At 39.2% G+C, this 17,677-nt stretch overlaps 2 protein-coding genes across 3 annotated transcripts in view; one reads left to right on the top strand and one right to left on the bottom strand.

Moving 5' to 3' along the window:
- The window catches only part of LOC106809171 (pre-mRNA-splicing factor CWC25 homolog), a 13,698-nt gene extending 4,710 nt beyond the window's left edge, over nucleotides 1–8,988 (top strand). For both annotated transcript variants that reach the window (XM_014812157.1, XM_014812156.1), the window contains 7 exons: nucleotides 265–395; nucleotides 1,594–1,684; nucleotides 2,618–2,687; nucleotides 3,214–4,098; nucleotides 4,802–4,914; nucleotides 7,716–7,871; nucleotides 8,557–8,988. In XM_014812157.1, the coding sequence (XP_014667643.1) occupies nucleotides 269–395; nucleotides 1,594–1,684; nucleotides 2,618–2,687; nucleotides 3,214–4,098; nucleotides 4,802–4,914; nucleotides 7,716–7,871; nucleotides 8,557–8,671 (1,557 nt within the window). In that variant the 5' untranslated portion in view covers nucleotides 265–268 and the 3' untranslated portion in view covers nucleotides 8,672–8,988. The remainder of the gene's footprint in view (nucleotides 1–264; nucleotides 396–1,593; nucleotides 1,685–2,617; nucleotides 2,688–3,213; nucleotides 4,099–4,801; nucleotides 4,915–7,715; nucleotides 7,872–8,556) is intronic.
- A 1,213-nt stretch (nucleotides 8,989–10,201) lies between these two features.
- Nucleotides 10,202–17,677, bottom strand: part of LOC106809168 (neurobeachin-like protein 1) — a 37,571-nt gene continuing 30,095 nt past the window's right edge. Inside the window, exons 42-51 of the mRNA XM_014812153.1 lie at nucleotides 17,571–17,671; nucleotides 17,166–17,282; nucleotides 16,266–16,355; nucleotides 15,606–15,715; nucleotides 14,726–14,898; nucleotides 14,171–14,268; nucleotides 13,712–13,828; nucleotides 13,354–13,503; nucleotides 12,977–13,125; nucleotides 10,202–12,621 (exon numbers count right to left, since the gene is read on the bottom strand). Of these exons, the coding sequence (XP_014667639.1) occupies nucleotides 12,480–12,621; nucleotides 12,977–13,125; nucleotides 13,354–13,503; nucleotides 13,712–13,828; nucleotides 14,171–14,268; nucleotides 14,726–14,898; nucleotides 15,606–15,715; nucleotides 16,266–16,355; nucleotides 17,166–17,282; nucleotides 17,571–17,671 (1,247 nt within the window). The 3' untranslated portion in view covers nucleotides 10,202–12,479. The remainder of the gene's footprint in view (nucleotides 12,622–12,976; nucleotides 13,126–13,353; nucleotides 13,504–13,711; nucleotides 13,829–14,170; nucleotides 14,269–14,725; nucleotides 14,899–15,605; nucleotides 15,716–16,265; nucleotides 16,356–17,165; nucleotides 17,283–17,570; nucleotides 17,672–17,677) is intronic.

Below are 17,677 nucleotides of genomic sequence, written 5' to 3'. Positions count from 1 at the left end.
GAGTTTCGTAGAGATGGTGGCCCGAGCAAAACATTGGCGGGCTCAGGCCCCCCGCCGGGTCGGAACTAATTGCTAACGCTGCGGCGGCATGGGAGCGATTTTTTCTTGTATCTTCCAAAATTTTCGCTCTCGTAATTGTTGTTACCAGAGCGCTTTGAAAGCTGACGGGAGCGAAATCGCTTTTACATGTAAGGTCCAATCATTTATGGTTTTCACAAATTATTCAGAAGTAAAGTATACACACATGATTTATTCTGCCAGCAGGAAGATGCAGGAAAATTTGGGATGGATGTACAACAAGCCCACTGTGGAGCGGGATGAGTACCTGATGGGGAGGAAAGTCGATAGAGCATTTGAACAACTAGAAGGACAGCACCAAGAGGAAAGCATATTAGGTATTACCATGAACATGTACATACATCATAATATTACATAATAATACATAGAATATCTATATAACCATTCTATACATATGTTCATTATAATTATAATGAACATAGGTATAGAATGGTTATAGATTCTATAGGGTTTATATTGAGAATTTATCGGTTGGTCAGACCCCATATATGTGTTTTGGAAGAGCCCTAATACATGTGTTCTTGATTATATTGTATTGATCATGTGTTAATGGTATATCAACAATACATAAATTATCTAGGAAAGATAAGTTGCAAGTTTCACATGTGTTGCTGATGTGTACTCAGTCAATGATTTAGTCGTGGTTTTTTCCAGTGTTTGGTTGTATATATTGTTTGGTTTAGTTTCGTGATAAATTCTAAACATTTACTAACAAAGTAACTAACATGAAAGCTTTGTCAGCCAAATTCCAAAATTAAATTACAAGTTATACAGTAAAACTCGCATAAGTCGTCATCGTCTAACTCGTCAATTCGCATAAGTCGCCATGGAAGTCAAAGTCCCGATTTTATCTCATAGTAAATTTATTGGAATAGCCCCGCTTAAGTCATCCTTTATAAGTCGTCATTATGTACAAGTCGTCTCCCTCAGACCGGTCCCATGTAATAAAAACAACAGTAATTTCCCATCTGTAAGTCGTCGTCAGAAATGCCGATGGCTCAGTGTACGGTCTAGGACTCTAGGGGATGTGCGAGCTGGTTGTCGCAGATATGCGCTTAGGTCGAACCATGGTCGAACTGACGATTGTAGATCGCGCAACTGAGTTTACATGAATTGTTGCTGTTTGCACTGATTGTTTCATTCACATTGTTCATTTGGACGCATTGTGTTTTTTTTCAGCTCGTGTGGAAACAGTCGCGTCGCGTCGCAAAAGTAGTTCATGTAGATATAAAGCCTGGCGAAATATCAGCTTGACACTCGCCAAGTCGTCGAAATACCGGCTTTGTAAATCGTCAAAATGACGATATACGTGCATAAGTCGTCATTTGGGCGACTTACATATAAGTCGACAAAATGACAACTTACACGTATATCGTCATTTTCGTAAGTTGGCACAAATATGCTGGTCCCAAAAGTGTCGACTTATGCGAGTTTTACTGTATTAAAAAATTTAACTCAACAAATATTTAAAAATTAATTTATTCCCTGTATTTTGTATGTTATCTGCTTTTCCAGACAAGCCAGGAGCCAAATTTGGGCATAACCATGGTTCCTCAACTATAGATAGTGAAAGCAAAATTAGAGAGGATCCATTGCTTGCTATAAGGTAATATTAATATATATTAGATTATGAATGAAAATAAGGTGATGGCTGATCTTTTTATTAATTTTACATGTGGTATGTCAGTCCTTGTGTTTTGAAAAAGACAGGCGAGTGAAAAATCACACACCTTGGCTTGACGAGGCAAACTAGGGGGTTCGGGGGCATGCCCCCCCGGGAAAAATTGAAATCTAGACTTCATGAAATGCCATTTCCAGCATTTTGGGATAAAAATTAGCTCTGCATTTGTACTCTTAATTCGGACATTTTTTAGGTGATTTTTATTTCATCTAACAAAATATCAGTTCTTGAACATATTGATGGATAACTTGAATCACACATTTAGCATGTTTAGTCAAAAAGGAACAACACTCAATTTTTTAAAGCAGACTATTAAAACTTTAATAGTATTTGCAACATCATAATCATTCAGTCACTTGTTTGCATTTTTGTCAATTTGAGGTATTTCAGTTTCATTTAAAAAAAACATACATGTTTTGCAATAAAACTTCACTAAAAACTTTAATCATAAGTGATGAGCGGATGAATTAATGTTAAAGACTGCTGTTGGTATAAACGTTACAACTGTCGTTATAAACATGTGAACCGACTTCCGGCAATGTCCGTGATGTTTACAACCGTTTGCGTTTATCTTCGAGTTCATAAGTTGAATTAATGAAAAACAAAACACGAAGATGAGGGGTGCGTTTTGATAATGCTTAGATGCGCGTTTTTTCACACTTCTCCTGATCGATCGAGGCGCGCGATCGCGCGCCTTAAAACACAAGGACTGGTATGTCTGTGACATCATTCCTTCACTGCATTGATCTTAGTCACTCGTGTTGTCAATGGGAAAAATTTAGTTATTATCATTACTATGATTACTTTGGTGAACCCCAGCTGACCGCGTTCCACCCATTTGCATTTCTCTCTCAACAGGATGAAAGAAGAAGAGAAAAAAAGAGAAATTTTTAATAATCCTGTAAAGATGAAGCAGCTTCAAAAAATGGTAATTAATAATTTGTATTTAAAGTGGGTAGTAGAGCTCATAGAGTGCAAATTCATTTTTTATAGGTGCCGCAATGGTTTTCATGCAACGCGAATCTCGCGTGGAACTCTTGCGGCCGAAAACTGCTAATTCTTGAGTTTCGGTCCACTAGATGGGGATAGCAGCGGTATAAACATGCTTGCACGTTGGCAGTAACAGATCAGCGGATCAAGAGAGTCTATGTCGTGTCAATAATATTTCAAAATTTTTCTGTGCAGTGATTGTTGTGTTTGAAATTAATTTCTGTTGCGTATTTTTCGTATGTATCGACTGTTTCGGAGTGCCAAGAATGGCAGATGAGTGACAGTGGCCAAGAGTGCATGGGTATTTATAACTGCGAGAAAATGCAGTTGGTCAATATAATATTTTGAATTTGTGAACTCTGTTCGTACTTAACATCTGCAAGAAACAATTACTAAATGTGCTAAAAATCATTTTCGTAGACACGTGGCACTGTGCTAAGCTTACTTATGTTAATATGTTTTAGGCAGAAGAACGGCAAAAAAGCAAGAAGAATAAAAAAGGAAAGAAGCACAAAAAACACGGATTGTCAGACGAAGAAGATATTGATGCAAAACTCATCACCTTATTAAAGATGAAAAAGAAGCTCAAGGCTTCTCTTGCTATTTCCAGTGGCTCTGATAGTGATAACCAGGAATCACGGCACAAAACCAGGACTGACCCTCAGCTTGACACAGAGCGTAGGTATAAAGATCACTCGAGCAAGCGTAGGCACAGGCACGACAGCAGCAGCGAATCTGACAGCTCTAGCGAACATCCGAGAAAGGAACGCTCGGCTGCAATTGTGAGGCATAGACAGAAGCGGTCGGAAAGAAGAGAAAGAAGAGATTGTGGAAGTAAGTCTGAGCATAGTCATCGGTCAGTAAGTAGGGAACGCCTTCTCGAACATCAAACATCCTGTAAAGATCCAACAAAGGAAGATGAGAATACAAAGATGCGCCACACATTAGTAGATAAACATGGGCAAAAACACCTTTTGTTAGAAGACGGCATTAGGGAAAGGGAAGAGTATTCTATAAGAAATTCAAAGAAGAGGCAACACTCTCATGCAAAAGATGCCGATAAAAGACATAGGCACTCTTCAGATGATGAAGTCAAGAGAAAGGACTGTTCTTCAGAAGAGAAGAAAAAGAGAAGACATAAATCGTCAAAAAAGGAAGCCAGGAGAAAACGCCACTCTTCAGAAGGGGATGATAGGAAGTCACAATACAAAGAGGAATATCCAGCCACAGTGAATCATCCAACAAATACAGAGGAAGAGGTCGACAGTTCTCGTAAGATTCAAGACATGTACAGGGAGCAGGAGGAGGAAGGTGGTGATAAACGAGTTGCATATGGACTTATTGTGAGGGTAATATTTCGTTTTTTATTGTGAGTTTGTGTGTGAATAACTAAGCAAAACATAAGTCAAAGAGTGCAGTTGAACAGAATGTATTCGGTTATGTAATGTTTAGATACCTACTCTCGACATATCTATTTTCAAGAAACAAATTTTAAGATTTGTTTTGCTACTTTTATTTGTTGCTTTTTATGCTTTTATTAGTGCTTTTATAACGTTTCCTTGGCACATCTGAAACCTTGATAAAGTAGTGCTCTGGCAACAGCTTTAAATTTCGATGATAACTGTACAGACAAATGACCACAGTTATCGGTGCTTCTCTAAGATAAAAATAATCTGTTATTTGTTTAAAAAATTTACAATTTGTTGAAGTTCACACTGTCAGTTAACTACATTACTTAGACGATTAACAAATAACTATAGTGCTTTTCTGATTGGAGGATTTTAGTTCTTGCGTAGGCCTATTGTTATTAGTCGGGTAGTAAGTCGGTCATTTCATGTGTATCTATCCATCAAAACATTCTGCCGTGGCTTAAAGTTATTGCATATTTGTTGCATTTTCGGAACATTTTGTAATAGTGCAAGCCATCCCCACTGCAGGATATCTAAGCTGGGGTCTCCACGTTAAATGATTGGAACATCTGTATACCATCCTTTTAAGCGCTACCATTAAGGCTTAAATTTACATGGTATTTTTCCCTTTTAATCATTGCAGAATGCAAAGGATAAGGATGGTAGCACAAGCAAGTCTAATTCTCCTAGGTTAAGGGCCAAGAGCAAAACGCCACCGAAAATAGAGGAAAAGTACATAAAACCTAAACCAAAAAGGTATACCTAGAAATCGTAATCTAATTACTCTTCTTTCTTTAAACATTAACCATGTTATGTGACAAGAGGATGCAATTTAATGCAATGAATTAAAGGGATCGTTTACTTTAGGTTCTAGGGTCATTTTCAGTTAATTTAGGTTAAAATTATGCTACATAAAAAGTTTCATGGTTCATTCACCATTAGAAATATTATTAAAAAATGTTTTAAAACTAACGACTACAGTTTGATTACAACGACGGTGGCGCCACTCAAAGCGCACAATCTGATGAGTTGCGCAAAACCACGTTTCAGCCAAGGGCTACATACTGAGGGTGTTTCTTATTTATTAATTTAAAAGCAAAAGGATTGTAATCTAATATATATTTGAGTTCGTATGTATGTATGTATCTTCCCTATAGGCGGCCAAACCGCCCAAGCGATCTGGATGCAATTTTCACAGGGCCATCTCTTATACCCGGGGAGTGTTCCTAGCTTAAAAAAACCTGCCAAACCGTCAAACTCACCGAAAAATCCGTGAAAAACCCCTCAATTCGTGAATCTTCACACAATGTCAGCACTGACTGTACAGTGCTGCCACACAGAGAAAAATCGATCACTCATTCCATCAGCTGCTGGTATTGTGAAACCGAAACCGAGCACCGAGCTAAAACAGAGCACAGCCAGTTCAGAGGTTACGACTGCATTGTTTATCAACAAGCTTTGAAATGAGAAGCGCAACCCATTCGTACATGCTGTTACGTGCCGTACGTGCCATACGTGCATGCCGTACGTGGGGAGCTCAACAGTTCGAGACGCCAGGAATCTTTACATATTTCCACCAGAGAATAACACGAAAAACATTGTTTATCAAGAGGTTTTCAAATGAAAAGTCCAACCCATTCGTACATGCTGTTATAATAACTTTCTGTCATTTACACCATATTACTATTATGTTCCAGGGGTTCTAAGTTGGGTTGTGCTGTCATATAAATGTCATACGTAACAGTTTTTCCCATGCTTATTATCTTATTAGACTGATTTCTAAATATTTATATTGTGTGCAATGTTATTGTCGATTTTTACCCAATGTTCCTATTGTGTCCCATTATTAGTAGTATGAATTAGTAGCACGATTTTACCCAGCGCAGCGGGTACCAGCAGCTAGTATCTTATAAACGGCATATAGTTTCAGTTATAATATGGATAAATTTGCCCTAAAATGAATATCGTTCGGTCAAATAGCATTTAGATATAAATATAATTGCACTTTTGTGATTAGCCCTCGGTCTGTAACGTGCAAAATAAATTGTCAAATACGCAACTTTTTTGGGGTGGCAGCACGGTCGCAGGTGTCATGGCTCCGTTCAAATTTCGTAGCGTATGTAATTGATTATAACAATTAAATTAGGTATCTGGTAACAAATACGTGTGGTTATAGACGATTTGTTATACAGTAAGTACTGTTGTATGCAGTAAAATCCTAGAGTCTACTATCCCTTTAAATGTATTCTACATGTACATGAGGTTTTCTGCCTGTACAGTAAAACTCGCATAAGTCGTCATCGTCTAAGTCGTCAATTCGAATAAGTCGACAGGGAAGTCAAAGTCCCGATTCGCTCTTATAGTAGTTCCATTGGAATAGCCCCGCCTAAGTCGACATTTATAAGTCGTCATTATGTACAAGTCGACGCCCTCAGATGGGTCCCATGTACTACAAACAACAGTAATTTCCCATCTGTAAGTCGTCATCATAAATGCCGATGGTGCCGTGTACGGTCTAGGGAATGCGCAAGCTGGCTGTCACAGACAGATTGTTTGAATCGCATTGTTTGCTTGGACGCATTGTGTTTTTTTTCCAGCTCGCAGCTCGGCACACGTCCCCCAGATTCCCCACTGTATACAGTGTATATAGTGTAATGCAGCCAATGCCAGGGTGCGAAATTAACGCGAGTCTGGATCGAGTCAAAATACTCCCGTGATTTACTGCGGACCTGCCTCGTGATTTTGACATATGCAGGAGTCCGTGCGACTCCCTGAAAAACTAATTCTGCTATAGCAGTACGTAACTAGTTCATTCGGCAGAGCACGCCTCGGCGGAATTACCGTATTTTTTCCAGCAAGTTGTTCCAAGAAATTTGGCAGAATCGTGCACCGGCAAATGTCCTGGCAATTGCATAATATCAGGAGTGGTATCAATTTTGATAGCACTCCTATAATATGTATATACGTATATGATATATATCACTAGAAAGGCAGTTAGATGCAACCGACGAAGATCATACACGCACGCAAGGCCGCGCAACACACACACAGCGAGCACACACCACACAGCGAACACACACAACACACACAAAACACACGTGCATGACCATACGCGATACATATGCACTCCACGCACGACGGTGCCTGCATACTCACAGCACGCTCAGTCGCACGCGCGCGCATACTCACGATTGCTAATACAGCACATATGGTCAACGAATGGCATTATGTGATGTACGATGTACACTGTGTGAACGCAGAGAAGCTCGCTCATCATGTGACTTGTTGCTGTGTGCATATATGTTGTGTACATGACTGTATGCAGTGATTGCTTCATTCCCATTGTTCGCTTGTTCATTATGCATACTCGTTGCAGCAATCACGAGGCAGCTAATACAGTGTATACGCGCATTACATAAGTCAAATTGCATTGTATAAAGCAAAAAAATGTCGACTTACGCGTAAGTCGCCATTTTCGTAAGTCGACACAAATATGCTGGTCCCACAAGTGTCGACTTATGCGAGTTTTACTGTATATGAATTCAATTGTATTTCAGGAAGCTAACAGAGAAGGAACTAGAAGAGAAGATGTTAGAGATGATGGACAATGCAAAGTGGAGAGAGGAGCAAAGGAGGAGAAAAGTAGATGAGTACAGCAAAGATGAGAGCAAAGAGGAGGCTGATCATGGAAAGCATGGGGCAAAGTTTATTGCGTGAGTGCTGCTGTGTTGAAGACTGTAGAATCAGTAGCAATTGGGATGCAGAAGTGAAGGGTTTGGGCAGTACACACAAATTCTGTCCTACTTAACGTGACCATAACTTACTTGGTGGTAAAGCCGGATATCCTGCATATTTGTCGTCAACACTGTTCAACCAGTTTGATTTTGGTTGTCAAAATCCGTGGTGGGATAAACACACGTAGTCCACAGCTGTGTTTGCTCTGCCTTTATATGGTAGCTATGGTTTCAATTTAATTTTCAAATCTTCACGTTAATTATCACATTTTTATTTCCATTTCACATCATGTTTAGTTCATCTAGCCTATAATTAGACACAACTTCCCTGTAGCTTTGGCTCTTTTCCTCTGTGTTATTGCGTCAGCATTAATGCTTAATTCAACATTAAGTCAGTTAATTAACTGATTCTACCATACTGCAACCAGGCATCATTATTAAAAATTTATGAAATTTTGTACCCTTGACTCATGCATCCCCCTCCTCTGAAATGCTACACATACTTAATCTCACAGACTGTAGACTGCGCTTGATGGATGTTTTATTTGAGGTTACTGCATGCTGTGTCTGCCTTATTGCTCATATCTTGAAGTGCAGAGGCGAAAACCGTGAGAGATGTCTGCAACGTATGAGCGCAATTCACTGTAAGCATAAATTATTGCAGGCCGATGGTGGCACAGGCTGCTGGCAAAGGTTCTGTGGAAGACAGGATAAAGAGAAACATCTACAAGGTGCAAAGAAGCAGTGCAGCACATCATCAGCACTTTCTAAAGAAGTAGCCAAGCTGCAGCTATGGTGGCACCATCATCATGATCATGTCAGGTTCACATTGTCAACAGTAATTGAAACTAATTTCAATGGGGAGTAAATGTTGTGAAATCAAATGGAAAGTACTAGTGTTGCAATATGAAAAGATTACAAGGGAATTTTTGGTTTTATTAAAAACCCACTAGTGTCGAATTACCGGTCCTGTACATTTTACTGTGTAAGTAAAAACTGCATATTTTTTGACATTTTTTTTACTTGATTAAGGTTCTGTCGTGTTAGTTTTATAATAAATACTGCAAAAAATACAGAGTATTGTTAATACTGCAAAGCATGTTTGTTTTATTTTTTGCATTTTTGGATTTGCATAATACTTCTACTAAAACAAGACAAATCAGATTCATAATATGAGACAGTCAGAAACTGTGAGTGCATTTAACAATGCCTATATCCCTGGTTCCCAACCGGGGGTACTAGTACCACCTGGGGGTACCAGCGAACACCACAGGGGGTACCTGGGAAGCCTCTTAGACAATTTAAAAAAAGTAGTGATATATAATGATGTAGTGATTCAGGCATCTCTATGGACAGTGCCAACAAATCATGGTTTTCGGTCGAGGCAAGCAAGCGACAGAGTGGTACCCTCCGCGTGCCAGCGCAGCAGTAGACATACGTCCCCGCAGCACGAGTGTGGTAGGGTTACCCCTCTGTGCGTCAGGGCAGTAGCAACATTCCTAAACAGCCACTGAAGCGCCTCCTAGAAACAACGTCAGTAACTGAATTTTGGTGCAGTCAGCAGATACGCGAGGCCTACCCGGCTATGGCTCGTGAAGCTATTTCCGTTCTAGTTACGTTTGTAACCAGCTACCTGTGTGAAGCAGGCTTTTCAGCGATGGTTACAATCAAGACAAAAGCCCGTAACCGCCTTGACATCCGCAGAGACATGAGAGTCGGTCTGTCAAAAACTGAACCGTGGTTCAAAAAGTTAGTTTCTGCCATGCAGCAGCAGTCTTCTCATTAAACTGTCGTTTAGTGCACAGTGCGCTTCATTGGGAAAATTCGCTGTGCGACTGCATTAATAAAACATAAACATGATGTCAAAATATTCATGACAATACATCAGTGTTGGTTTTTCATTTTGCTTATGCAGGGGCGTGTACAGGGGGGGGCCAGGGAATCTGGACCCCCCCCTGCTCGCGCAGAAAACGCATCTAAGGGGGTCTGATTTCAAAATTTTTCTGGGGAGGGGCCCCCTTTGCATGCTCGCAAGTTTGGGTTACGGTTAGACCCCCCCCTGGTACAAATCCTGTACATGCCCCTGTTAGGAGATAGCGTAAAAAAATTAGGGGTACGGGGAGTCCAAAAGGTTGGGAACCACTGGCCTATATGGTTAATCTATGTGTATAGACTGTAACGAAAAATAAAAATGAGCATTAGTTTATGATTATGCAAAAAAAACTGTACAAATGCTTACATATACATGTTAAAATGGCATAAAAAATGGAGTGAAACAAGTATTTTAAGCTAATTCCAACAGAATGAGCTAACCTAGTCATGAAAAGAAGAATATATTCACAATGCGTTCTTTAAATGTACAATTCGATAAGTTGAGTACATTTGCCTGAATATGATTTTGATTATATAAATCTTCGCAGCAATTCAAACAATCACCTCATTAAAACTCTCATTGCACTAATTAATCACCAGCAATAATTACTGTTACACTGGCTGAAATAAAATCCCATTCCATTGACAATATCGTCATACTGGCCAGTGAAAGCTGCTACCTCTGATAAATATTACGGTCATATTGACCAGTCAAAGCAGCTTTCTCTAATCGATATTATGGTCACACTGACCAGTCAAAGCAGCTTTCTCAGACTAATCTGGGTCAGATATTGCACCCATTTCTAAACAGATGAGAAACGCACTGATCCTCGGGGAATCACACCACATGCAAATGAATAACAAATACACTAAAATGTGGTAAGATTGGGGCCTTTGGGCAGAGCTTCCCTGATTTCTGTATCGTGTTTGGAAGTACGTAGGCATTTCCCAGTTTGAAAACATTACTTGCATAGTAGATTTGAGTCAGAAATGACAGTAATGTCATCTTTATCCTCGCACATCCAATTGCTCAGGACTTTGACAGCAACGTGTAATTTACCGACTGCAAAATTGGAAGCTTACAAATAACATTTACATGTGTTAATTAGACATTAGTCCAGTCATTTCTATACGTAATCACACAATACTGAAAGGCAAAGCAATTGAACATGCTAGCCTAACGATGTGGGTTCTAGAGAACCAATGTGAAAACTAGCACTAACACAGCAATAGCTACTAACTTCTAGGTTAATATACTACACACTAAAGTCATAAGAGCTGTAAAGTCATTATCGTACAACATTTACATGACTGTACATCTGTACAGAATACGTTTTTTTCACTTTACAATTTGGCACTAGTTACAATGTTGACTGGTTAGTGACCAGTGTTCCACTTGAACAACGTTAACAATTATTATTGACCACGAAGTGACCAGGATTGCACTGATACACCTTCGGATTTCATGAGTAACCATTCAGTAATAACATCGTTTCTATCTATCTAAAAAGACTACATATCTAGTATAGATGATGGAACAATACAAGAGCTGACTATAAACAGAACACTGCACCCCAGAGTCATGAGATTATTGCAGTAATTAATAGATGTCTTTCATAGGCCAATATTAAAATTTATGCAGAATCATCATTAAAACACTATAGATATTAAATGGATACTAATGATTTAAGACAGACTTAAGGTGAAAATAATAGCAATTAGTTTAAATAAAGTCATGTCAGTCTTCCTGTATGTGTGTTGGGGTGTTACCGTGTGCGTCCAAGCATCTGTGCCCATGCGCACGTCTGCACGTGCGTGCGTGTTGTCAATTATCCTTGTATGTGTGTGTATGTGCGTGCCTGCAAATATGTTTGTAATAGTTAAACCATCAACATACAAGTCAACTTTAATAAATACAAGGATTACTATTAAAATTCATATTTGCAAATAGTAGTAATTAGTAACACTTTAAATTATCCTTAAGATGTATTCCCAGGCAGCTTATTGACTAGCATGTTAAATGAATATATTCAAACCTAGATTGTCTACAAGATTGGGTTATAATGTATTATATTAAGTAAAGAACTTTATCATTCTAGCTAATCACTACCAACATTATTAAAACACAGTGCACTTAATCAAACTGTTCTGTAAATTGTCAATCGCTGGCCAGCTCCTGCCTAAGTAAAATAATAAAAATGACCGTTGCAGCTAAAACACATATTATTTTCACTAGGTTTGCCAAGACCATATTTTGAAAAACTTAAAAATGTGCCCTATGTTGCCTTTGACTTTCGCGTCCAAACTTCGACAGTACATGATCCTATACCTCAAATATAGGGCCAAGTTGAGATATTAGAAACCGTGGACCCTACTGAAGATAGTAATGCATAGACTTCATTTAAATAAATATTTCTGAATCTTAAACAAAAGTTCATTAATGAGAATCCAAAAAAATTCAATTACCAATGAAATGCGAAATGTAAGTCGCCACACTAACATTCTTTCTAGCCATTCTTTCGAAAATCGCCATGGTAGGTTGTTATAAAGTACAACAATTCACTTTAAAAATACAACAGCCGATGCCTTTTAATGGTTTCCAAAATCACTCCGACCAAGGTTTCTTTAGCGAGCTGTGATATCCTAACAAGACCTTTACAGAAGAAAGACGGTGCATCCACATCATTTCATGCTAACACGTCTTTCAATGACTTCTCACTTCACCTCCGGTTTCTGTCCGATGCCCACAATGATGACCTTTCCATCTCCCAATCCTGCCAGCAGGTGGGTGTTGCCAGGGGCAACGTACAGGCAACGGATGCAGCTGTGTAGCGGCATAGTGACGACGTGCTTCAACCTGTCATCGTCAATATGAAAACAATTATTTAGCAAATCATCTGCTCACACAGCATGCACATCGGTAAAGATGGAATTCAACACAGATTAGTACTAGCCGGCACACATACGAAGAACACATACAAAGACTGCACATGTCTCGGATACATACAATATACACAAAACCGAGCTTTCTTCATGTTTTCAACTAGAGCAAAATTCTCTTTCGATCGCCAACTTAAAAAAACAAAGTTTAGAAAACGCAACTGTTTTTGAAAATTGGAATTGTACGTAGAGAAATGAAGAAAGGCTGTGGGAAGATCGATTGCACAACGAGAAGAAATGGCAACATCAAGGTGCCTATCTTCCAACTTTACCAAAATAGTTCACGAATTGAGAGCTGTCCACCATCATTGCCAGTCACTAGGTGGTTAGAACTGATGATCATGTGTGTTACAGCAGCAGGTACCGTCTCGCAGGCGAGGTGCTTGCCGTTGATCGAGAAGAGGTGCAGAGAATATGCCACCTACAACAAGAGACATACGTCATCATATACTAAACCTCAACCCATGAGTATGCAGCATAAGCCTGGGAACAGGAACAGAAATGCCTGAGAAAAACACTGCAATCGTACTCTTCATATACTATCCTTGCTGGCATCGATGCAGACAAAACGATTTAAAGATGCTACTACATTATTGTGATGACTGTGAAGGGGTGCTGGTAGTGATAGTAGGTGAAAAGCCCTACGTACCTCACTGCCACTCTGTGCCTTGCAGTAAGCTACGATGTGCCCCTGATCACCGATGGCTAGAGATGGTATTATGAGTGAAGCCAGACACGGCGGCTGCAACGTGTGCATATATTGTCCCTTCCTCACAGTATGGATGATGCACGTCCCATCCTATTGAAATGCAGCAGTTAAGAGATTGTTGATAAGAACTGTGCACATATGCATCAGGTGCATTATATTAGCATCCATGTGTGCGGTGCACGCGTGCACAAGTGCAAGCATGTGCGTTCATGTAAGCAAAAGCTTAAATTCAGCATGTAATTTTCAGAAACTAAAATCGAAAGAATGCTCGTTATTTAATATATAATCTCTGTAATACCAGTGATCCAGACACAGCCATGTCAAGCTCAATAGAGATGGCACAACATGTTACTGCTGCATCGTGTCCATAAAGTATCTGCAAAGGCTTGCCAATAATTCCCAGTGATGCACCAGACTGGAAATATGAAAGTATTTACTATGTTATAATAGTGGTCCTCAGCTTGAAACTACTTTCAAGCAATTTCTATAGGCTTTCGCATGATCATTCAATAATACACAATTAAAGGAACACCTTAAGTCAAGCATAAACTTTACTTTTAGAAAGACAAATATATCAGAAATTATTTTCTAATGTTGAAACAAAAGTTAATTAAACTGTTAAATGACAATAAGTTCAGATAGAAAAGAAATCGGTCAGAAATGCAATATTCTTGATTTTCTGTAGAATGTCATTTACACTTTTAAATTTGCTTCACGAATTCTCCAACATCTTTTAGATAGCATATTGTCAACCTACCCTGTCTTGTGTGAGTTCCCACACCATGCAGGTAGTGTCTTGTGAACCTGAGATGAGATGACTTCCACAGCTATCCAGATCCAGACAAGTGACTATGTCTAAAACGACACATTACTATCATTTAATAAAATGGTTTACGTGACTTGAATGATTAATTGAAATTAATTTGAATAAGTATTAAAGTGACGATGATGAGTTAGTGGGAGAACGATAATACTATTATAAACTAAGAGCATATGACAATGATTCTAAGTAACTGCTCAAACTAGAAAGTGAGATGGTAAGTAAGTTAATTGAGTAGCTAACTGAGTGCCAAAGTGACCGAGTGTGAGACATTCATGTTAAACACAATATAAAATTAAATAAATGAGTGAATAAGCGAGTAAATGAGTGAGTGAGAAAGTGAAAGGGAGGGATGGAGAGAGGAAGGAAAGTCTCTTCATTCACTGCTAAAGCGTTTAATATGTATGGCCCTAATATTCATATGTAAAGTATCCCATAATTCTACTGCAATCATGCGCTATCAATGGCAACTGGACGTATAGGTGTTTGTACCCGTGTGACGGATGACGTATGCTGTAGTCTTTCCCTTCGTTAGATTGTAGACTCGGATACTGTTGTCCCAGTGGCCGCCGGAGAACAGCAGACGAGCGTCGTGGGATGTCACAAATAACCTTGAATCAACCTTTAAGCCTGGAGAAAATGGACCGCCCACTTTCTTTCTCGTCCTGTGAATATATAAAATAAAATAAATCGAGTTCAATGCGAATTTAAAAAGTGAGAGCTTTCAGCAATGGATTGAATAGGAAGTGACAAAGAGCAGCTTACATGCTTACGGAAGGGAAATGAACCAGTACATAGCAGAATAAATGTGGTTAAATGAGTGTACATATGAAGATAGTATTCATTATAATAACAAGCGATTCAGGAATTAGGGAACTACCTATATATTGTAAATCTATATAGGCTAGAGCAGAATATCAAAGATGCCAAACATCCATACATTTTCTAACCAACTAGCACCTAACCTCACCTGTGGTGCCATCTATATCACGAGCAAGCATATGATAGCAAAGAGAAAGATCAGGAATGAACATACGCAGTAATAATATAGATTTGTGGTGTGACCCAAATTAGCAAAGCCACCCAACTGCCCAATACACGAGATGTGGTGATAACTTCACTTACTCATTGAAACCTGTGAGTAATTGTATCCCTAATACTATATAAAAGACAAATTTATCCAATTTCTTTCATAATGTCAAATGTGACATTAATTAATTGTGTTAAGAGGGTGTGATACTATACAATACTAGATGGATTCCAATAATACATAGATATCATACAGAGAATTCACATATTTATAATAATACCTGAAACAATAGGTGCATGACTGTATGCATACACATACTAACATACTGACATGTATACTCACTTAACATTGGCTAACGATGAGTCCTTTTCAAATGTGAAGTAGTTGGATATGGATTTATCATAAGGTAGCCATCCATGCACACCGACCACTCCCAAGTCTGTGATTGTCACCTAAACAAACACAAGAGTTTATACACTCTCCGTTACACACCTGACACACATCACGCGAGAAAGGTACGCTTCTCACGGAGGCTAATTTAGCTTGATCAACACTTGAAGTGATTACGTCACCGTAAATATATAAAAAAATATATATATTTCCACTTTTTCACAAAATATAAGTAATTCTGTTCACTTTTTATGGTTAAATTGCTGCATTATACTTCTTATTTTACTATATTGTTCGATGTAAACATACACCTGTGACTCATACATAGCCCATAGCAAGCAATTAATGTTAGGAACACTAATATCAAATCGTCCAGGTTTTTTTGATTTTTAACTAGTTGAGAAACAATCTTATCAGGTAAGAATTTGACGATACGTTTAGTCCCGTTAGTTCTTACTTTTAATGTAAAAAAATGGCAACAAAATTTTTACATATTTTACCATAGAAAATTCGTGACGTAGTCAATTTAACAATCATTTCTCAATAAAATATATAGACACTAAAATGTTACACTCGGTAGCAGTGATGCGTGTTTACGTCTGCATTCATTACCATTGCATCGGGCATCCCATGCTGGATGAACGAGCGGGCCTGGTTCTTGGGCACATCCACATAGATGATAGGTTCCTTCTCTGCAGACACCTGCAGGCAAATACATCTCTGTAGATCTACTAGTGTACTGGTGTATACACCGTTGCTAATGGCCACGTGGGACTGACGGGGTTCATTGCAGCAGTACAGCACTGAGACTTTGACTGATGTTTAAACCAAGAAGGCAAGAGGGTGCATGGTGGAAATTCAACCTAGATATAACAGATGCCACACGAATTGAAAGAGACTGATATACGGGCGACACTGCAATGCTTACCATACTATTTGAATGTACATCCTCTATATGATATTGGCTATATATAGATGTTCAAGTTACTTGCTAGACACTCTACTTAAATGGCAGCTCTTACGAGATGATTTCTACTTTAAAAATAATATGCAGCTAGTTTTGTTAAAACCTCGCTTTTTAGATAAGGCTCAGTTATGAACTTATGGGGACCATTAATTAGGCAATACATGCGCAGTATATTGATTGTTAGTTGAACACTTGGTCACATGTCAAAAAGTGCAGACTTACTACGACTACAATGAATCCAACATTAGTAAAAATTTTACCACACAAGATGTTCAGACATGATAGATGGTCAGTCTGTACCTTTCACGCCACATATGAGGGGCGTTACAATCTGATCAAAACCGGAGCCAGTCTGAGACTCTCCCTCGTGTGAAATCATATCTCTCTAGGTTCTGCACTCAATCTGTATTCGAACTATTTTACAGACGTGTGCGTCCCGACATTAGAGAATTGCAGTAATTGGTGACCACCACCACCGATATGTGTGCCACTTGGTGACTACTCATTGATAGATGGACCGATAGGCAATAATACGATGTGTGCACCTCAACGAAGAACGCCTTCAGCTGGCCCAGGAAGTTGAACAGGTTGAGTTTCCTCGGCTCCAACCTCTGCATGCGCAGCATCGCCTCTTCAAACGACATTCTGCGTGGATGGGGATCCTACGACATAAGGGCAAAAACATCACTATACCTTACCTGCTGTGCACAATAGGGGTTACACACTCATCGAAACTATGTGGCCATGTAATGTGGACTACAGCATGCAGAATATGCTTGAAAACAATGTACGTGTGTGTGTGTATGTGCGTGCGTGCGTGCGTGCGTGCGTGCGTGCGTGTGTGCATCTAATTAACATGCAACTTCTAGCAACTTTATGGCAGTTGTTGCCAAGAATACTCTGGTCTGGTCTGGCTGGTCCCCATCATATCTATTTGGTAGACTTCTCACCTTTAGAAGTTGACAGGGCGTCTGCCCAAAGTTGTTTATCATTCCTTCTACTGCCTTTCTCTCAGCTGGATCTACGATGGCCTCAAGGTCCACAGCTCCTACAAAAA

The sequence above is a fragment of the Priapulus caudatus genome, unplaced genomic scaffold (assembly GCF_000485595.1).
Source record: "Priapulus caudatus unplaced genomic scaffold, Priapulus_caudatus-5.0.1 Scaffold333, whole genome shotgun sequence".
Classification (NCBI taxonomy): Eukaryota; Metazoa; Priapulida; class Priapulimorpha; order Priapulimorphida; family Priapulidae; genus Priapulus; species Priapulus caudatus.
This window is presented reverse-complemented; position numbering and strand designations above follow the sequence as displayed.